The following is a 22,568-nucleotide window of genomic DNA, read 5'->3' on the forward strand; positions in this document are numbered from 1 at the left end:
AAGCTAAAATCAAAGCAAAACGTTTCAGCTTTGTTAAACACTTTACTGCACCTGAAATGCATTGTGTGTACCTGCGTAGATGTTCTTTCACAGAGTTTTTTACTTGCTAGAATACAAATAAACTTCACACTCCCCACAGAATGCTCTGGGGCCTTCTCTACTTCCCAGTAAGAGTCAACGCACTCATCAGAGACCCTCACGTCTCTGGAGACTCAGAGCCTAGGGAAGGAACTGAATGCTGGCCAACTCTCGCCTCCAAATCCTCAGTGAAGAGGAGAGAGGGAGAAGTGAGAAGCCCCTGTTTTCTGGAAAAGGCATTAGCCCCCCAATGGGAAATGGTAAATGCCCCTCAGAGAACCTAATGCTTTTGGAAAACAGAGCTTGTCTTATACATTGGTGTAAGTGTTTAGGACATTCACAGCGTTGTGTGTGCAACGAAGAAGGACAACTGCCATGTATGTAACTTACAAACTGTTTTCTAGGCACCTCCTAGTGGGGAGAAGTCCCATAGCCCGTACTCTGTCTTACTTAGTCATCATTTTATACTCATTCCAGACCAGTATGGAGAAAACACACATACAGGCTATGCTCTTCCCCAGGACTTGTCTTTTTTCTTTTGATCTCTCCCTAAAATCTTACAAAGTTCCCTTTCAGGTAGCGAGCCTTTTGTGGCAGACACAGAACTTTCCACTGTCTTTGGCCAACACACAACTTACCATGGCAGTATTTGGAGAGAACACTACTAACACGGGAGCACCTGCTTGCTGGGGAAAATACAACAGCAAGGCTGAATAAAAGTGAAGCTTACTAGTCACAGTGAACTGGGTAGAAGTCCTGCTTTCATCAGCCAGGAAGGCAATCTCACCAGCGTCTTCCATCTTACACTCTCGGATGATCATGGTGTGTTGTTTGCCGGAGCATGTGATGGTGATTCGATCGCTGGGTTTCACTTCTTCTTTATTCTTCAGCCAGCGGATTTTCTGGCATTCATTGTCCAGCTCCACACAGAAGACGGCTGTATCATTTACGTGGACTGCAGTCTTTCGCGGAAGTTTTTTAATGATGTTCCCTTCAAATGAGGAACCAATTATGATCAGCAAATAGCAGATATAGCAGATTAAAGTCTCTAGTAACACTGGACCAGCCAGACTACACCAGAACCAGCCAACTGCTCTCACCTAATCAAAACATTATAGACACTACGCAGACATCCCTAAATGAAATTCTGGACTCTGTGTTATACAGCAAGTCGGAACAGGTAATGCCAATGGCTCGTTTTGGCCTTCAAAGAGAGAAAAACAATCTTTTATTTGACTATGGTCACCCACATTTCTAGCCTAACATGCAGTATCTTGTGTTAAATAAATACAAGGTATGTGGCCTTGGCAAGGACAGATTTGACACTGATGTGGCTTTTATTGTCTGCATATACTGGGAATTCACATGAAAACTTTGCTAAAGTAGGTCAGTCTAAAACCAGACAGGTCCCTCTGCTGTCTTCAGGATTTTGCCTCCATCAAATGACCAACATGTTACATAACCAAGGGTCCAAACATACTGGTCTCCTGACCATAAAAGAAAATACACTGAGAACTTCGGAGATTTCTTTTTACAGCAAACCCAGAAATTCGCATGGAATGAACTTCACTTACTGGTAGCCTTACCAAGTTATTCGGATGATTATGACTTATTAGAATAGTCTCAAAGTTACAGGTAAGTTTGGACAGAATATCAGGAGACCATCCCTACCAACAGATAGAGACTCACTTTAGCCCTAGGAATGGTCCCTGCAAGGCAAAAGCGCCCTCACCAAGGCAAAGCACCCAAAGCTATTTAATGAGAAGCAATGCTGAACTGTTTTGTGAAATAACAGATCATGCACATGTTTTCGGCACTAGGATTCAGTACCCCAACTCCAAACCAGAATGCTCTCAAATAACAAAGCCATGCTATGACCTTGGAAAGAAAAGACTCCTTCCAATGCCCACATAAGACCTGTTTGTCTTACAATATGAAGCTGTGTTACACATGTAAATGACTATTGTTGTATGGCTGCAAGTTTTAAGTATTCGTGTCATTATTTTAGCCACAGGTGGGGCCCTCTAAAAAGTATTAGTGGACCGATGTTGACCAGAGCTTTGAGCATGATTTGTATTGACTTTGTCTCTCATGTGAGCTCCTCATGCGGACTGAAACTTGAAACTTCAGAGCCAGGTCTTATTCAATCAAAAATCAGAGCAGGCAAGCTGGGAATGACTAAATTCACAGAAATAAAACAAGTTTCTAAAAAAAAAAAAAAAAAAAAATCTGCCCTCAGAGATGGGGCCTTTCATTCAAGCTTGGTTTTAGGCCACAACTCAGCACCTTCATAGGTTGCAGATGACTCTCTGCAGTCCCCAGAAAGTCCCTGCTCATCCTTTCTTAAACTTGGCTCTGTGTCTGCTCCTTGGTGCCCTCAGCGGTGTCCCAGTCTCTGCAGCGCCATGGAGCTGTGCATCCTGCCAAGCTCTCACATTATCCCTACCCCACCCTGCTCTCTCGAATCTTCTCCCCCGGGGCAGGCATAGGGCTCCCACAAGAAGGCTCTGCCTCCTTTCCCTCCTGAGGGCTCCACCTGACTCAGTCACTCTCTTTTTAATGGAACATGTTGTAGTATCATAACACAAACAAGTAAAACAAATACCATCTGTCCTACTGGGGCCAAAAAGGCTTACGGTATTTGGCTGGCTCATTCCTGGCAGAGCTGTAACAAAAGGATGTCTGTCTGAACTCTCATGTCTTTGGGCTAAATTTCCCTTTAGGTCTTCTCCCAAGTACACTCTTGTCTGCTTGCTAATGGTACAAAAAAGAAATGTGCACAAGCACGTATCAGGAATGCACAGCTCTCTTATCTTACACCAATTTATGTAGTGGAGAACTTCTGGTTTCAGTGGCTGTAAAGACAGGCTTTAAATGAGACAAAGCAAGTGCTATCCTGAGCTGTTGCAACAGGTCTTCAATTCCTGTTACGTGTCAATAATACCAGCATAAGCAGCATTGAAGGTCCTGGATTTGCACTGGTAGGTGCTCCTTCAGATGTGGCTGTGTGTCTGTGAAACACCTATGCTATACCAGAGCCTACACCTGGATCTACTCCAATCCTAAAAACTCTGGGGAAACTTGGACTTGGATCTACATCCACATTTTGCCCCAACTCCTCATTTTTCCAGACCCCAGAGCACAGCTCTAGATGTCAGGGAATGTGGGTCTTGTTTCTGACAAAATCACACTGATGCTGACTACAGTCTGCACCACACATCGGACCATGAAATGCAGCTGCTAAGCCAACTTCCCAGTGTACTCAGCACCACTGCCGGACAGGATTTACCGCTGTGTTCCCAAGACACCTGCCAAGATCTGCGTGAGAGTGCGCAAGGGGATACATTCAGTACTTGGGATCATGTCAAGGAAAGGCAGCAATGCTAAGTTACAGCTCAAGGATTTTGCCTTCCAGGAAGACCCCCTAAGCACAGGGCCCCCTTCCATTATGTATTTGCAGTCATCGTGCAGCAACACAATCTCTTCCAGCTCTGTGAGCCTGTATCCCAGATGCATCCTGCCAGGAGATCCCAGGGACCCACTGACCAGCCACATGTGGTTCATCTGCACACACCGCAAGGGAGCCTACTGTGCTGTACTGTCTGCACACACGGGACAAACGCTGATCGTAAAGCTTGAGTCTGGAGCCTCATGTGCGAATCTCAGGGCGAGACCTGGATCATCTGCAGTAGCAAGACTCTTTCTTACCTTGGACAGACAACTCTGCTATTGTCCTGCTCCCTTCTTTCATCTCACAGATATAGACAGCATCATCATCTGTGGTGACATCCTGGACAGTGAGCCGGCGATAGGTGCCCTCTTCTTCGATGTTGTATTTCTTACTCTGCTGGAGTTTGGTTTCCTCCTTGAACCAAGCCGTCTCTGTACTAGGAACAGGCACCTCACATTGGAAGGTGGCGGATTCCTTCTCCCGAACTTCAAGATCCTTCAGTTTTTCCTTGAAGGGTATTGAGGGTTCTTAAGGGAATACAAAAAAAGGAGAAACAAGAATTTGTGAGAGTCTGGGATAAGATATGTGCAAATAAGTAACTTGGTAGAAAAACCTAACGCTCCTTATTAATGATGTTGTTTTGTATTGAGCTACCATCCAAACCCAGAATCAAGTCCTACTGCAGTAGTTTTCTGCTCTCATGTAAGAAAAGAGCCATTCTAGCCCATAAAATCCTAGATCCCAGCAGAATTATTTTACGGGACTTGTCTATAAGTGAACAAGTGTCAGTCTGAGCCATGGTACTTGCCACACAGCACCACACAGAGGTGTTAGCTCTAATCCAAAGAAATATGAACGCGTTGGTGCAGCACAAGGTTATCAGACTCTGCTCTCCTGGCCTGCTTGTCCTCCACAGTGAACTTCTCTGCATTGCACTCTGTCCCATAGGCCAACAAGATGGAGGGCAGAGACCATCCAGCCTGATCCTCTACGTAGCACAAGCCACCTCACTTCAGCGTAAAAGCCTTTATTAAAACTAGTTTCTCTGGGTGGGTAAATAGCAAACAAGCTACATTTAGGGAGAGGAAAGAGGGAAGCCATTCTGGGGGAGTGTGAGCAGTTGAGGTGGTCAGCTGCTACAAGAACCAATGTTTTATGGGTCTGGGAGCAGAAGTGAGCTTAGTGGAGGGATCTGAAAGGGCACAAAAAGACAAGAGGCAGCTGTGCACACAGGAAAGTCATGGGGGAAAGCACAGAAGTAACTGATGGAGAAGTTTTTTGTTCTCCCCAAAAGCACCAAAGTCCCTGGATCAGATTTGTCAATGACAACAACAACAAAAAAAAAGAAGAGAGAAAAAGCCCATGTCTCCCACCTGCCACATCTTTCTTTCAGCAACTGGGCTGCACTGCTCCAGCTTAGGGAGAAACCAGAGCGTAGATCAAACATGCGAAACAGCCGCATGGCAGTGATGGAGGACACTTTATGAACAGAACAATATAGATATCATTTAAATCCAGTGACAGCTGAGCTGTGAGAGCATCCTGATACCCCAGCACTGACATAGAGAAGGAAGAATTGAACTAAACAGGACAGCTTCTGGTCACAGCCACAGGACAGTCACACAGCAAACCTGGATTAGCCAGTGCTAAGGCATCACTGCTCACACTTGGTGAGAGATCACATCCCGACATGTACCCCTCATCTTCTGATAACTACTGCACCCGTTTCCAGTCTTTTCTTATGACTCCCTTTTCCCTCTCCCTACCCACTCCCAGGCAGATAATTTCACATGCTCACCAGCAGCTTGTAATGCTAGGCGTTAGCCTAAACGTCAGACAGAAGTGAATTTCTCTTAAATTCCTGATCCCATGCTTGCAGTGGCACATCCCGCTCAGAGTCACCCTGCTCTAGAGTCTGGAAAAACAAAAATCAAGGCCCTCAAACATCCCAGCTCTAAGCTTTGGCAATCAGGAAAAAACATTTTACAAAAGGGAGAGCTGTGTGGTGGGTATGTTGCTGTAGGGAAAAGCAGAGGAGGCACAAAACTGCCCTTACTTCTGAGAAAGAAGGGCTGATGTGCACGCAGGCTCATGCACACACACAGCATGAAAACCTGCTTCCCAGCCCGCAACACTTCCAGTCGGATGGAGCATGGTGTAAAAGTGGCTTCTCCTGCTTTTGGCAGTTCAGTGTAAAACTGAGTCCGTCATCTGTCCCCTCCTGTCCCAACCATTAGGAAGCAGGAGCCTGTTACAGGAGCAGGGCTCTCTTTGGTCTGTTTAGTTCTCTTTTGAACTCAAGCCCTGGAAAGCCATACATTCAGTTTTGCAGGTCCCTCATCCCACCCCTGGCACAGCCAAGATTGCAGCTGTCACCCAAACAACTCCCATCATTTCTAGCTGAACACGGCCTGGACTGTCCTGTCAGGCACCCAGGCACCAGCAGGGAGCAATGCTATCTGCCATCTCACTTGTCATCCAGAGATTAAAACCTGACTGAGAACCTGTAAAATACCTCAAGAGCAGGTGTGTGGCTCCAAATGAGCACCTGCCACTAACTTATCTTGTTGATTTGGTTATTTTCTTGAAAAGGTTCTGCCCTAACGTGCCTCATTTCAAGGCTTGTTAAAGTCTTTCCCAAAAAAGCCTTCAGCTACAGTAACACAGACCTGCTCTGACCTTCCTTGGCATGTTATTTTTCCTCTTCTCTCTAACCAACATGCAGCTCAGACTCCTGCCCTGCAATCCGGTATATCACCTCTGGAAACACCGCATGCGGTCAAGGGGAATGCAGTGGATGCAACTCTCACGCCATGGGACCAAGAAAGAGGATGAGACCAAGAAAGCATTTATCAGAAGGACGCCAGCCTCAGGGAACTGGATACAATGGTGATGTATGAGATACAAGGGAATCTGGAGCAGACTATGAGGACACCCTGACACGTCAAAGGGCCAGAAGGAAATACGAGACGCGCAGGAGAAGCACACAAGCATATTTCCGTATTTAGAACAATTAGCCACATCATTAACCCCTGCCCCTTTGCAGTCACTCAACAGTATCTAAAGTAAAAAAGAAAGGAAAAAAAAAAAAAAGCTTCTCTAAGAAAAAGCTATTAAGTGTACAAACACAGAAGAATCAAGGAAAGATCTCAAGGAAAGATCTATGAAAGGTAGCTGGTTGATCTTCCTTGTTAGGAGACTAATAAACACAGTCTGACTATATAACCATATAATATTTACATGAAAAAGCTATGTCCTGAGGAAAGAAGCCTAAGACTTCATACTGGCTTTTCATCTTAAAGATGATCAACATTACTAGCTAAATGCGAAAATAAACAAAAATGCCCATTCTCCCACTGGCCCGAATGATGAGTTGAGCGGAGAGCTCCATATCACTCTCTTTCATCCCATGTTGGTCTGTAGCCTGTCTTATCTTGACAGGCTACACTGCAAACTCTCTAATGCAGGCGTACTCTGTTACCTATTTGTACAGCACCCAGCACAGTCGGTATTCTGACCTTTGGCTGGAATTAATATATTTCAAAGTTCCCATTCATAAAGGGGTAGAAAATGATACAGAAATATTCTGTGCTACGACTAACATAGGTACATCAGGAAGAGTTCCTGCAGATAACTATATTTGATCTGTCAGATCCCATAACTATTGATTGCTCATTTCTGAATGCCTATTAATCATGTATTACCCTTTTGCAAGGTAATTATAAATGGCAGCTCATGTTAAGTATGTAGTAGAGAAGCTAAAACCATTTGGCTATCTACTGCTTTCCTTACTGTTCAAATTTTCATAACATCTGAAAATGTCCTTGGGAGATAAGCAAAAAGTGCACTCAGCTGAGGTTACATGAGACATAATTCTCACTGGAATCCTCCATTTCAGATCAGAAGTGCCATCAATTCCCATACATAGTTCTTTTAAATATCAGAGCTACTTAGAAGTTATTTAACATTCAATGAGAAAGGTGATTTCTGATACATCTCTATGTTCCACAGCAAAATGCTGATTATGCTCAAAATTCAACTATTCGAATTTTCATCGACAAGATCTAAGTGATTTGTGTCACAATGACAAGAGTTGAAATATTCAGGAGCGTTCAAGAAAATCTTTTTTCTTCAGTTCATTTTGACTTTCTGGAAGCCATGGTTTCACTGTTTCATGACCATGTCCTCTCCTAAGAGGCACTCTCCCAGCTGAGCTGCATCTGCCACAGTACAAAAGCACTTTCATCTCTGCTCAAGTCACCACCACTCACAACAGTAGGAAAACGAGTGTCACGAAGCATGGAAGACACAGTTTAGACAGAGCTGACAGAGCAGTTCAGGTGGATGCAGTTTAATACAAAATCAGATCCAAAGCGTGAAACTATGTTTTTCTGATCACTCCACACCAATCATTTGTAGAAACAGGTAATTTCATGAAAGCTCAGAGGTTTCAGTCTGGGTGGCAATTCTGCTTTGCTTTCTAACAGCACATGACTCATTTTCATTAACTCACAGTGCCCCAAGAGGTCATTTAAATTCATCTCTAGTATCAATAGCATTTCTTTTGTTAAATGATGAGTTCTCTGCAATTTAACTGTACACATTTTCCTATAATCTGTTTTTAGCCAAAGCAGAAATGCACATTAAGGCATATAATGAAGCCAATAATAAAATTTCTAAAGAAGTACTTGCAAAATAAGAGATCTACAAAAGTCTGCCTATTGGGAAAAATGTGAGATGGAAACAGCAAAGCAAAACCCAGAGCCAGCGTAGAGCAGGAGCAGCTCATGGAGTTAGTGGGTAGCTGCAAGAGCTTAGACCAGCTATGAATTTGGCTGCTTGTCTTGAGAAAATATTTCTCCAGAGAGTCATACACTTTTGTTTGGTCCATACCAACCAAACTAGCAATGAGATGATGTTATTTTTCAAAAGCAGGTTCTGCTAACACATATTTTGCTAAGAACAGGTGCAGGCTGCAAAGAAGCCAGCGTCTCCTCAACCTTCTTAAGGCATCTGTCTCCGAGCTGGTCTTCTCATCTGCCTGCATTTCCTCCTGCCTGCTCCTGGGCTTCCCATGGGCTGGCCATTTATTACTTCAAAGTCAAATTTTCCCTCTGTCAAATAAAAATGATCTAATGATGGTGAGAATATGGAGAATCTTTTCAAAGGAAGCAATCTAAAGGGGTACAGACAAGCTTGCAACCTTTGGTCTTCTTCCCATTTATGGTGGTTTCCAGCTTTCCCCTGTGCCTCCATATTTCTCATGTCTCAATTCTTTTTCAGATCTCAGATCTCACTGCCATGATAGTCAGTGGTCACCTAAAATCACTTCAGAGCAGAGGAAGAAAGAACTGGCCTCAGTACTAGTCCGTTTTTCCATTCTTTATCCTACTTGACTCGCAACCTTTAACCTTTACATACAGTATCTGATTACTGAACTAGTCCCTCTGAATTCAGGGACCCAGTCCCAAATTCCATTACTCAGATGAACCTTCCTTGGCCCAGGAGCAAGGGTGGAGACCTGTACGCTGTTCTTGCTAACTTTACAAACAGCCTAGAGACATCACCAAAGCCTTCATGAAATTCAGGTCATTTATTCATGCTCCTGCCACCCTCTCTGCTCTTCTGGAAATGACTTGTCAGAGGTGGTTTACTCTTTGGAAGCATTTTGTAACTTCTTTTGCAGCTTGAATTTCAGCACATGGCATGTGATTTTTATCCCTGCTGAAAACACTAGAATCCAGCACATTTCTGAATCGGAATAACTGACTCTAGGTTTTCCTTAATTGTGAGATGACAATCTGCCCTGTAGCCTCTCCTTGGAGATTCACATCTGATTCACTACATCTCATTTAGGAACAGCTCAAAAATCTCTTCTTTTTAGCTCAGTGATCTGGAAGGCCTGGGTTCAACAAAGCGCTTATGAATGTGCTGGGGCCCCTAGGCCTAGAAGCTAGACTAGAGTATCGGAGGACAGACTAGTGGATTTCTGACCTGTGCTCAGTCCCATACCTGAGAGGCCGCTAATATCCACCTTAGAGGCAGGATGCTGGGCTGCATGGCCTTTTTTGCGTTCTTACCTTTAACACACCCACAGATACCCTCAGATTCTTCTGTTTAAATTGTGTGTGACTCAGAATCCTACAGAGTATTAAATCTGTGAAGCTTGTCTTCCCAGGTATCTGCATCTATAGATGCTTGCTGGGGATGCAGTACCACAGGCTCTATAAATATGCTGTTACCTTTATAAAGACCAATGCAGCAGCATCATGCTGACAGAAGGTGGCTGCTTGGAGAATTTAGCCTCTTCTGCATTACTGAGCAAAGAGAAGATTGTTTGGCAAGATGACCTACCCCCAAAAACATGACAGCAGATGAGCTAATAACACATCACCAATGGCATAAATAGCAGATGAAAAGCTCCCTTCATGGCTACATCATTTGGAGCTGTGTCTTTGAAGGTCTGAGAAGGACTTCTGGTGGCACAAAGGAGAGTCATTACCCAGGGCCTAATTATAACCAACAAACACAGTTTTTCCATGCCGCCTTGGCCTGATCAGAAAGCCCAACATGGCTATAGAGTAGCAAAGAAACAGACTGTAAACATTTCTGCTTTATCCCTCTGACTCACAGATGTCTCTTGACAATGGACACTGATAAATAACCTTTTCCCGTGCTGCTTGCTCCCGGACCTGCTGCTTTGCATGCTTGCCCCATCTCCTTTGGAAGGGGTTGCACCCACTGGTGCAGTCAAATAAGCACGGGCCCTGGGGAGAAACTTGTCTTTGCAAGACAGGTACTGGGCAAGTAATGGCGCTTGAGCCATCCTCAGACTGAACACCCACCGGAGGGCCAGGATCAGTCTTTTCCTTTGAGTCCCGGCTCATGAAGCAGTCAAAGCTTTATGGAAGAGGCCAAATGCCTTTCCTGACACTACTCAGCACCTCCCAGGGATGGCAATGAGTGGGACTGTTGCCAGAGAGCTCCATGGATTAGGTGTCTCTGATGGACACAGGGAATGAATCACTGATGCGAAAGACAGTGAATGGGAAAGGAGAGGTCCAGAACAGGGAAAACAGAAAAGCAAATAAAAGATGAGACTCTTGAAGATGAGTACGAGACACAGAGCCTTCCTACTCATTTGGATTTCTAAAACATTTTGCTGTCAGTCAGAAAAGTCTATTTTACCACTTCCATTACAGAAGCAAAGCTTTCACATCCGAAAGTTAATTTATAGGTGCTGCCTGAAACCTTGCCAAATGGGAGAGCAGCTAAAAAATTTAGAACTTCCTTTGTAAAAATATTTGTGTCACATTTTTCCCCACAGTCCTGAAGAACTCAGTCTGACCCCCGCCAGAGTCAGAGGACTCTCTGAAGGCAAGTTCAGATTTGCCTTATCACTACTGACCACAATGGGCAGAGGCACCCTGGAACTGGCACAAGCTGGGAAAAGGCTGAGGAGGCCTGCAGAAAGCAAGGCCGCTGGTGGGCAGGAGAACTGAGGGGGGCTGCGATCAGAGTTGGAGTAGGTCCCCAAGGGATCTAAGGCAGCCTGACACACACAGCTTGCAGGGAGGAGTTTCCCCTACTACTGCTTAAACTGGCACATGTGAGGTTTGATTAAGCCCTGGAGGGTAGGATGGGGCTTTTGCAGTCACTGAACCAAAGGATGGTAACAGATTTCTTAGATTACTATAGGACCAGGCTGCAAGAGAGCTTTAAAGATCTAGTCCATCCCAGCTGCCCCACAATAGGCCAGTTCTACATCATCCAACCCTCACTGACGCTTGTTTACGCCCTTCTTATAAATCCCCAGTGATGATGCTCTCCCTCTCCCCAGGTCATCTATTCGAGTGGTTAACACCCTTTACAGCTAAGAGGACTTTTCTTCACATCTAATCCACATCTCCCTTGCCGCAGCTTTGTGGCAGAAGCTTTGCTCATACTCCCTGTGACCGACCGATAAACTCCTGCAAAGGAAGAAGGCTCAGAAGAGATGGGCAGAGACCATGAGCCCATGAAGCTCAGGGAAGAACAGGGAGTGACTGACCGCAGCTGTTGCAAAAAAAGCTGAATTTATGTCAGTACAAAGGAGACTGGAGAGCACCTCTCTTTTAAATAAACAGCTACATCAGTTGAGTAGATCAACTGACTACATCACAGTGGACCAATGGTGGTGTAAATGTTTCTCCCCTGAGTTAATCAAAAGATTGTGAATGTCTCCCTTAGTTAGCCAGATCAGCATGGAGGGAGTGAGGACATGGCTCAGCCCAACACAGAGTATAAAAACCAAACAACTCACGGAAAGAATTTTGAAGATGGCAATGGGCTTGAGCTGGTTTCAACCCATGTATTCCTTCCTGGTGATTGGGGATGCCCACTATCGTGATGGTGAGCACATCATAGAAACCAGTAATGAAAATCACATTTGTGTTGTGACTCAACTGTGTATTGTAATTGCTATCTATTGCTAAGTCTAACTTACACGTGCACTGTGATTTTGCTGTATCACTGTATATTGCTGTATCACACCACTAAATCAAAATCTCAAATAAGTAAAATCAGTATTGATATTAAAATTGAAGTAAAAAAAAAAATCAAAATCTTCAAATGCATGAATTTGACATTAAATATTACACCCTCCATGTGTGGAATATCTAAAAGAACCTGGTCAGAGAGTATTGGACTCTGACACTCCCACGCCAATTCGGGAGTGCATTGACTTTGTCTCCGTGCAAGGCTCCCCACCCCAGTTTGCAAAGGTAACCACCCACCTTTGACAGTGACCAGCACAGAGCTGTAGGTCTGGCCTGCCAGGTTGGAGGCTGTGCAGGTGTACAGCCCATTATCCACCTGTCTGCAAAAGAGGATCTTCAGCACAAAGTTCTCCTGGTCATCCTCATAGATGACATGCCGCCGCCCTTCCAAAATGACCTCGTTGTCCTTCTTCCACATGATCTCTGGCTTGGGCTCCCCTGTCACATAGCAGCTCAGCTTGGCGTGTTTCCCCTCAGTTACGCTGCACGCGCGTGCCAGCGCCCCAAACATTGCGTTGCGGGCCCCCTTGGCGGTGAGGCCCGCTGCCCTCTCGTAATCCCGGGAGAGGCTATAGCTGATGCCGGACAGCCCTTCCGTCATGGAATAAGACTGAGCGGACAAGGAATCAAGAGCGCCGTGGGCAATATCCGTCTTCCTGATCTCCTCCCGCCTCTTTTGCAAGTGAGACAACAAGGAGACAGTCTTGCCGCAGCTGGTATCAAAATAGCTGCTGCTGCCCGGGTTGTGAGAGCCCTGCCCTTCCACAACCAGCGCTGCTGAAGCACTGGCAGAGCCGATGGGATTCTCTGCTCGGCACGTGTATGTGCCACTGTCTCCGAGCTGGGTACACTGGATGGTGAGCGCATTTGACTCCCCAGCAGACTCGATCTGGAAGCGGTTGGCATCACTCCGGTTCCGCAGGTGTCTCCCATCTTTCTCCCAGTTCACAGAGAGTGGCGGGCTGCCCTGAACTTTGCATTTGAACATAGCATCTTCTCCCAAAGTTACTTTGATGGAGGTGGGTTTCTGGATGAAGTATGGGGCTGACTCTGTTACTGTGGTCTCCTCTCCAACTTTGATACTGACAGCTGCAAAAGCTTCCCCAATAGTGTTCTTGGCCCGGCAGATGTACTGGCCACTGTCCTCTAGGCTCAGGTCATAGATTGTTAGCCGGTAGAGATCCCCATCTTCGGCGGTTTTAAACCTTCCTCCAGACTGGACTGGAAGTTTATCCTTTTCCCAGCTCACAGCTGGAATGGGGTTTCCAATGATCTGGCAACTCAAGGTGGCATCCTTCCCCACAGAGACCATAAAGGCCTTAGGCCGGGTCAAGAACCGGGGGACTCCACTAAACGAGCTGTAATCCATCTTGGTTTCCTAAAGAATGAGAAAGAAAAATAGCAAGAGAAAGCAGATTAAATAGTGGAGGCAAAGAATTGCTACACTTCCATGGCATCAGGATGCTTGTCATCTAGAACAATCTAGTTGGATGATATTTTCGTTGTCCCTCTTATTATGGGTGAAAAGGTCTTGGAACATTTTAGGTCTTACAGATTTCTTAGATTTCAGCTCAGTGATGTGAATCCACTAAAGGAGAAGGTAGCTCACTTCCCCACAAGGATCACTGGGTAAAGTACAACCCTTGGGAGTTCATACGGAAATAACATAATGGTCCCTTTCAGCCTTAAAGACTTGGCACTAGCAAAAGGAGCAGCACTATATAATAGTGCTATACTATACTATAAAGGAGCAGCTATATAACATATAGGCTAGTTCTGTAATCATGGAGAAGCAGACAGACATTATATTCTGATGGATGCGTCTGCCCATCAAGACACCTTCTCTTTCATACTCATCTCCTCTTCATCTCTCTTTTCCACTTCATTTCCCTTACCCTTTTCAATTTTTCTTTCTCCTTGCTTTTTTTAAATTCTGTTTATATGCCATTCTCCATCTCTCCTCTTGTACTCCTCTCTGGTCGTTGCCCATCCCTAGACCTTGTCTCTGTAAGCGCCACATGACAGAGACCACCACATTCACACAGGGTTGTGGTAAACCCCTCTCCTCTAGGGGCCAGCCTTCAGGAGGACATGCAGATACGCCTGTCGTATATTACTGATGATACTTCTCTTTATTTCTAATTGCTCTTCAACACAAATTTAGCTATAGCTGCTTTCCCTCAGATGGTAGCCAATGAGTACCCATCACTTATAGGCAGCCTTGTCTGGACAGTCCGGACCAGACACAGCTGCAGTGGGAACGGGTGTCTGTGCACACGTATGGCTTGGGGCGCGCACACCACATAGGACGAAGCTGACTCGCGACCCCCACCTTCTCCCTCTTGCTCATGCCCACGGCAGTGCAAAGGAACTGACGGGGGAACGCACGCTGCAATCCAAACAGGGCCCGATTTCTCCAAAAAAAGCACCACGTGGCTTAGGGCTTACAGGAAAGATTTCTCATTACCCGCTTACTCTCAGCTGCTCTCTGAGCTTGCTGTTCAGCAGCCTGCAGCTGTCTGACAGCAGGGATCAGCCACGGGGACGTGGCTTAAGCTGTGTTCAAAATTAAAGCTCAGGGCAATTCTTGTGTTTTATGTCCCGAGAAAGTCAAAGCGATTGCTGGCACTAATCTTTACAGCAACATTCGCTCGCGCACACATTCTCCCGGTCCCTGAGCAGCTGGAGAGCAACGCAACGGACAGCGCTGCACTTACAGTGCACCTAGCACACAAAACTATTCACGGGGCTTCACTACTCCTGACCTGGATTCCTGGTTGTCCTTTCTCTTGCTGCTGGGGTGAATCTACTTCTAAACCTCCAAGAGCAGAAGCCCTTTTCTGTGCATTGGCTAGTATTTAGCTTGATGAGTACAGCACAGCTAAAGGCTCTGTCTTGACCCCGTTAGCACCAGTAACAGAGTCTCCTTGGGAGGAGGATTAGGCCTGACAGGAGTGCTCATCAAGGAGAGCAAACTTCCCAGCTCCAAGCCTCTCTGGAAGTCTCACTCAGGTGACTTGATCGGCGTTTCTCTCACCAAGCTACTATATCTTCCTGGCCTTATAATGCCAGACACTCCTATCTCAGCAAGTTGCACCCCTAATTTGTACGGAAGTTCTCTCCTTGGGGGTGGTCTGCACTGCTGCTCTCACGTCTGTGCTTTTTCACCTTCAGAGTGGCACACAAAGCAAAATGCCTAGGGTACTGCATGTTGTAAGGAGCTCAGAAAGGAAATAATAACCGGTCACTGCGACAGAAATATCCTTCTTAATCCTGCAGCAGTTTGGCTTCCCTGCTGGCCACACATCCACCCACTCTCTCACCCAATGACAGATGCCCTCACAATCTCCCTCCACCTCCAGCAGAAATCACTAAGGCCAAAAACCCTGCACTTTCATTTCTTGATTCACCATTTGGGCAGTGGTTTCATTACTTTTTCCATCCTCCTCCAATTCCTGTTGCAACGTGTTAACGTTAATGTGCAAGTGATGGCGCACGGGAGCGGGAGCTGGCTCTGCCACTGACCTGCTCTATGACCTTGGGGAAACTGCCTCTTTTCCCTGTGCCTTGGCTTCCCTCCCCTGTCTTCTTCACATCAGGACAGGCACAGTCTCTCAAATAATGATATGCACAGTGTATATGACAACATATTTGCAGGAGTATAGGATAAACCATGAGTGAAAAATTGTAAGATAATTTTCCATTCCATTTACTCCGCTGGGGATTGAAAGACACACAAGTCACCATAAAAATTAAATACTGGGAAAGTGCTGGTACAAAAATCCAGCATGGTATTCATTGTAATCATTACTATCATTGAGGATGGTATGACTGAACTAACCTTCAAAATTCATGTAGGCCACAGATTATATATAAGCCCAAAAAAGTGTAGTCTTTTTATACTTACCAAGAAAAATACACACTATTTCCTATCCTATCCTTCGCACTCCAAAAAACATATGAAACTCTTAAAAAGAAGCTAAGGAGAATCACACAGTGCATTCTGTTCATAAGCTTTACTAGTTGAAAAATATAAAAGTATTTTTCCCTTGGTCTCAAACTAGTCTATAAATCTGAATGCAGGAGTTTGCACTTCCCGGTCACTCTTACTACATTCAGCCTCTGTCTCCATGCAAGTCATTCAGCCTCTGTCTCCACTTATTTTAAAATATATTTTCCATAAGCACTTGCAAAACTGCAAGAACAGAAGCTGCATGAATGGTTAGAAGATGCACATATAGGCCTTGGGCTTGAGCCAAAGTGCATTGAACTCGGTGGAAATTTCCACTGAAGTCTTCCTTGAAGACTAGAGTCTTGTGCTTGTTTGGGGCAGGACCATTTTAACGTTCTGTGTGGGCTGCTGGGATTCCGGTTCCAGCAGTAGCAATCACTACAGCAACTAAGAATTAACAATCAAAAATGGACTCGGAACTCGCATCCTAATCTTGCCCACCCATTAGCCTGAATTTTAAGCTGCATCATGTCAGCAAAGTACTTGGATCTTTCTTCAGAAAGCACTGCCATGTCTCATCCTTCCTAGATCCCTGGTAGTTTCTGACAGATGTGTCACACCAACCCACTTCTAGCTTCAAATCCACGGTGTCAAAAAAGAGTAAAAAAGTTGCCTCACTTCTCCTTCAAACTAGGCTCTGCATAACATGGAGAAGTGCGTGGAGCATGCAGACAGCTAGGGACACAAGAGCTGCCTGACCTGGCGCCAGCGAGTGACCCTTCAGCAAACAGCGACTTCCCCCGAACCACCTGGGTGCCTGAGCACAGACTTCCTCGCCCGGGCACGAGGAGACACGTGCACGGCTAGAGAAGAGCTCCGTTCTGTGGGCGTGCGGCAGGCACAGACAAGGCGCGAGCACAAGAATGCTTCTCACTTCCTAAAGCTCTTGTGCATCTGCCTCGCCTGCCCTGCCGGCGCTTTCCTTCCACCCACAGCCTGCTTGCTTGGATATGTCCCTACTCCAAACAGCGCCCAAGCAGCCTTCAGCCATTCACTGGTATCTCTGATAGTCAAGGATGATTAAAACACAGGGAAGCTGCTGCATCCTGAAGGGTGTCATCAGGTGCCTATCGCCTTTTCCCACAACCAGATTGACGTAGCACATCCATCCAAGACCATTCTTCCCATAGCCTTGAGCTCCAGCTTCCCTTTCCCATTTCTCCCAAACACTTCTCCGATGTTTGCATCTCACTTCTCTCTTCACTCCAAGAGGAAGAAGCTGTTGTGCCCCAGCAGACACAGACCTGCTGGTGCAAGGTCAAGACCCCATGCTGTAACCTACATTGCATCTTGCTGTCTACCAGCTTTTGCCATGCACCCTTGCACCCAACTGCTCTTATGCCACTATGAACAGCCAGGATGTCAAAGGAAAATTCAGGGATTAGCAAAAACAGTGTGCTCATCAGTATTATTTTATATGAATATCTAATATGTTAGGAAAACAAAAGGGGATTTATTCCTTCCTCTGCTTACTTTTGTAACCACGAGAAAGACATTTAAATCCCTGTATCTTCAGTTCCTGTCTGAAAAAGGGCGTAAAAACATTGCCTCCTGGGGCGCTGAGAGCATGAAATCCAATAACAGGCATGAAATCCCAATGCTGCAAGGATGAAACCACAGTAAGCGTAACAGCTAGGCAGATCATGCAGTTTAGATATAGTTTATCTAGTCCAACCTATCTTATAGATTAGCTGAGATAAAATACATCATAGTGGATTAGACTGTGATAAACAGACAGATTAGGAGCCAGAGAGAGAGGACGGCCTTGTGGAAATATTATTGAAAGGACAAGATTTAATTTTCTACAGTGTAACTTGTTCAACAATTTACTAAGCAAATAAACTCATTCAGATTCTTTCTGTGTACTTACAAACTTCAAAAAAAAACCCAAAACAGTAATTCTCTGCAAGTGCCAGGACAGTTGTCTTGCAAGTAGTCAGACTGACAACAAAACATGAATAAGCCTTTTGGGGGAAGAGGTACAAGTGAACAAACGTGTCAAAATAACGCAAATAAATCAGATCACTGCACAGAAACTAACTCACGGCCGCGCAGCCAGTCAACGCCTCCTCTCCGCACTGCTTTCGGTCTCTGCCCTATACCTGCTTTACCCACAGGCAAGTGAGCAAGCCCCTGGCAGCCCCTGGAAGCACCTGGAGACTGTTTCAGTGAGACTTCATCTCAGGCCACTCTGCTGACATCAGTGCCAACAGCAGACCTCAGGGAGAGGCAAATTAGCCTGCTGCACCATTGACAAGAGTTGCAGAAAGACTCTGGATCTATTCATGGAATGATTCCCTCTTACTTGAAGCTTATCCATTCTCTCAGCCCCTGGAGCAAGGCACTGCTCTGGTTATTAAATGTCACCCCTCGTACAGGCAGTGTCATCAGTCTCTTGACCTCCTGTGATGCACAGGTTGGTAACACGTTGCTTCACCAATTTTGAGTGTGTCTGCAAAGCCTTAAACAACTCTAAGGCTTCAAGGCTGTAGCAGCCAGCAGCCTGCAATGATGCTCTTTGGCATGAAGGAGGACAGAGGTTGCAGGTTATTCTCTGTCAAGGCCTTTCAATTTAATGTTTGGAAGGGAAATCCTGTCCACCACGACTTTGGGAAAAGGGCAAAAAACACTGGGCAATCCACCTCATAAAATGTTCCCAAGACAAATGTCACCATGGGTAGCACAATTGTGTAATCCTAAAACTTTGAGGATATAAAGCACATGTGAGGACAGATGCCTAAATCTAAGAGGCTACTAAAGACTAAATACAAATCAGGAATAATGAAGTTCTCTCAGACACCACCTAGAGGTATAAGACCAGTCATATGCCTGTTTGCTTATTTTCTCAGTCAGTTTTTACTCTTTCTTTGCCAAATCAGCAAGTTGTTGGTTTGGGGTCTTTTTCTCACTTTTAGAGTTGTTACCTGGACTTTCTGCATAATGACAATTGCTACAAACTTACACTCCTCCCTCTCCTGAGATGAAAGGTAAGAATCTCAGGGAACCTCCTGACTCCAGGACCTGGGCCTTTCGAAGAAAACTGCTAAAACAGAAAGCTTCAGATAAAAATCAAGACAGCACTGTTATTACTGTAGTTTACATGACATAACTGTATGTGCTGTTCCATCTAAAAACACCAGGAAACTGCATGAAATACCTGTGGGTGGGAAGGGAAGTTGATGGACATGAAATGGGAAGTGCTGATTTCCTTTGATGTTCACAGAAGTACTGCTAAGAGCAAACTGCAATAATCCAGCTGCCTTATTATTTCTCAGTCTCCCAGGGAATGGGCCAACTTTAAAAACAAATAGCTAATGTATTCTGTGCCAGCTGCAAGCTGGATGACTCAGTTGGGCACTGATGGATGCCTACAAACCATTACACGAGACAGAAGGCTTCAAGGGTGAAATGCACACCAGCACACCCAGTGCTATATGCCCGTTACATCTCTAAATCAGCTATAAGTAGAGATTTGCACAGATGCACTAATCCGAGATGGCAGTTTATCTGACGCCCATTTCATCAGAGAAGAAGTATATCTGTCACTGAAGAGCTAGACTCGGAGCTTAGCTCGGGCTACTCTAAATTCCACGTCAGTGAGGGACGACAGATTCTGGCATGTTCAAAGGTCATTTGATGAGCACATGAAAGAGCTTTCTGGGGTGGTTTGGGGGATCTGTCTCCATACTCTGAGGAGTTCTGTCGGTTGCAGAGGACTCGGTGAACCTGCAATATGCTCACCTTATTGCAATAAGCTTCTAACTCATTTCAGAACACGGCTCATCTATTCCCTCCATAGTAAGCCAAAGTTCACAGGAGATGTTAGGGGAAATTTTGCAGCTGGTCAATGGCTAACAACAAGTGGTGGTAAACTTTTGAGTGTCACTCAACAAAATGATGACTAAAGCTCAAAGCAAAACAGTCTTTCAATTATGACCTTCAGGGTAGGGCTAAATATGCACCAGTTATCTAGGAAGGGACTTCCATCACCTCATGTTCTTGCTATTAACCCTTTATCAGTAACCTGAATATTTCCAGTGACTGATAACATACAAAAAAAATCAGACAAATCGTTAGAAAATACCAGCAGGAAACAAGCGCCATTCACATGGTTTGTGTGCACTATAGAGCAATGCACTCAGATCCCTCTCCAGTCACATAAGTGTATTCTTAATATAAAACATGGGAGACCTAAAACAATTAGATGACTTACATGGTTAAAGCATATACTTATTTCTCCTGCTTGCTGCAGAGACAGAGCTATTTCTCATAAAGCTCATCCCTCTATTAACCATCTGGTCAATCACTTTCCTTCTAACACATCAGTAGTTTCTGGCTTTGCTCCAGAGTAGGAGCTTCACCTGGGATTTTCCCCATGACAGAGCTACAAAGCAACCCCAGAAACTTCTGAAGGACTAAGACAGCTCAGATGAGTCCCTCTGATGATAAATGATCTAGTCCTTTTATCATCTTTCTGAACCTAAGGCTACCAAGGCTGCTCTCACAGTGTGTAAACAGCTACAACACAGGGGAGGTCTCACGCATATAGCAATGCCTTCCTGGTCTGCGGGGATGAGCATATAGGACATGAACAGAGGGAGAAGACAAATTCTGGGGTGGCTACGCTGGGGACAGGGGTCTGCAGGAACTGTTATCAGTATTATCAGGTCTGGCTGGTTTCACCACAGATTTCACATAAATTGGATTTTGCTTAAAACACAGCTGGAGGTGAGCTGCTATGGCAAAATCCCAGCTTTAGTTACACCCTAGTGCCTGCGCTCAGATTACAAAGACTGAATCTTTAAAGCTCACCTGACTCAAGCTGTCAGAAAAAAAAAAAAAAGAAAAAAGAAAAAAAGAATTTACACTGATTTATTTTACTTCAGTGGTCTCATGGTTTAGAAGTTTTACATATCTGAGGCTGGACATACTATAATATAGCTATGCGACCATATATGTTACCTCTCTGCACACACGCTCTTGTCTCTCCCTCAAACACACACTGCCATGAATAAGACAGGTTCTTACCAGCACTGAACCAAATAATCCCAACTCTTAAATCCTTTGTCAGCGGCAGTAAAAGAAAAACAAACTTGCTTATCTCAAGCTAGTAACACCGCCCTGAGTTTTAGTGAGTGTGATTTCCTGTGCGAGCAGTTGGAGGATCACAGCTCCCATAAGGATGAAGAATTCCCTCTGTGACAACTAGCTGCAAGGCTCCAGCCTGAACGCTTGTATTTTAACAAGTGAACGTCACCATCATTACAGCCACTCCACCCCATTGAGCTGTAGGGCTGAAAATAGCCTCAGCTGTCGAGCTCCATCTCTCTCCATCTCTCATCAGAGCCATTTGTAGAAATGCGAGCAGGGTGGGGGGTTGCAGTTTGAATTGGCATCGACACAGGAGCAGAGAGAAGCTCAGAGAAAAAAAGTCCTCGTTGAAGAGAAAAGCAGCACTGAGATTATGCCTTAAACTTAAAAAAAAAAAAACAAAAAACACACCACTCCTTGCTGCCACTTCTCCAGAGGAACCATTTTTCCTTCAGGCTCTTCACACACACTGCTATCCACAATTTGGGGCTGAAAACAATCATGTACAACCAACAGCTTCAAACCTGTTTTTACTCTCTTTTCTCCTCTCCTTTGGAGGCTGTTCTTTGCTCTTTGGATAACGTGTCCAGAAGTAGTTAAGCAAAGTAATCCATATTTGGTTCAGGCCAGAAGGACGAAAATTAATACCTTCAGCTCCATCTTCTTTCACACGGCAAGACATATCCCAGCATAGGAACATTGACATAGAAATAATCGCACCCCTCCCTCAGCTATGAGCAACTCCCTCCACTTTCTCTTGGCTACCAAAGTCCCCAACTCTCCTTATCTGTAGTGGAAGGTTTAGGGCTTACCTGGAGTCTTGTCAGAGTCTGAGGAGGAACAAAGCTCTAGGCAGAGCAAGAGAAAGCCGATTCCTACTGAGATGACACAAGGGGGAAGGGGGAAAAGGGGAACAGAGGACATGGGGACACCATGTTGGTTTCAGTTCCCCCCTTTGCCCTCCGGTAAAATAAAACAGAAACCCCAGCGATGGTAGGGACGCACAGCAGAAGGTCCCCCAAGTCCCCCTGCAGTGCCTTTGCTGCTCGGGGTTAGGCTGTGCCACCCCCCCTCCCCACCCCTCCTCTCCGTTGTCCTCCTCCAGTCAAATTGCTGACGTGCTTTGCTTTCCCTCTGCAGCCCAGCTCCAAAATAGCTCTGGGTGTCACTTACGGGGGAGATTAAGTTTCCCGCAGGAGAGAGGCAAAGGGCATCGTTTTAGGGACTCGCTGGGATGGACAGTCCAGCCACAGGGGAAGAATATCAGAGCTTGGTGGTGTGGGGGACAGGCTGCGGTGACAGGGTGGGTCACTTCTGCTTCTCAAGGGTCAATCCCAGAGCCAAAAGATAAACGTGACATAGGGACTCGGGAACAGGCAGCTGCCAATTTATCAGTATT

At 45.4% G+C, this 22,568-nt stretch overlaps 1 protein-coding gene across 1 annotated transcript in view; it reads right to left on the reverse strand.

Annotated features, from left to right (window-relative positions):
- The window catches only part of LOC106483823 (obscurin-like), a 177,615-nt gene extending 164,180 nt beyond the window's left edge, over positions 1-13,435 (reverse strand). Inside the window, exons 1-3 of the mRNA XM_067292221.1 lie at positions 12,304-13,435; positions 3,787-4,056; positions 809-1,069 (exon numbers count right to left, since the gene is read on the reverse strand). Coding sequence (XP_067148322.1) covers positions 809-1,069; positions 3,787-4,056; positions 12,304-13,435 — 1,663 coding nt within the window. The remainder of the gene's footprint in view (positions 1-808; positions 1,070-3,786; positions 4,057-12,303) is intronic.
- Between the last annotated feature and the right edge of the window lie 9,133 nt (positions 13,436-22,568).

The sequence above is a fragment of the Apteryx mantelli genome, chromosome 2 (genome assembly GCF_036417845.1).
Source record: "Apteryx mantelli isolate bAptMan1 chromosome 2, bAptMan1.hap1, whole genome shotgun sequence".
Taxonomy (NCBI): domain Eukaryota; kingdom Metazoa; phylum Chordata; class Aves; order Apterygiformes; family Apterygidae; genus Apteryx; species Apteryx mantelli.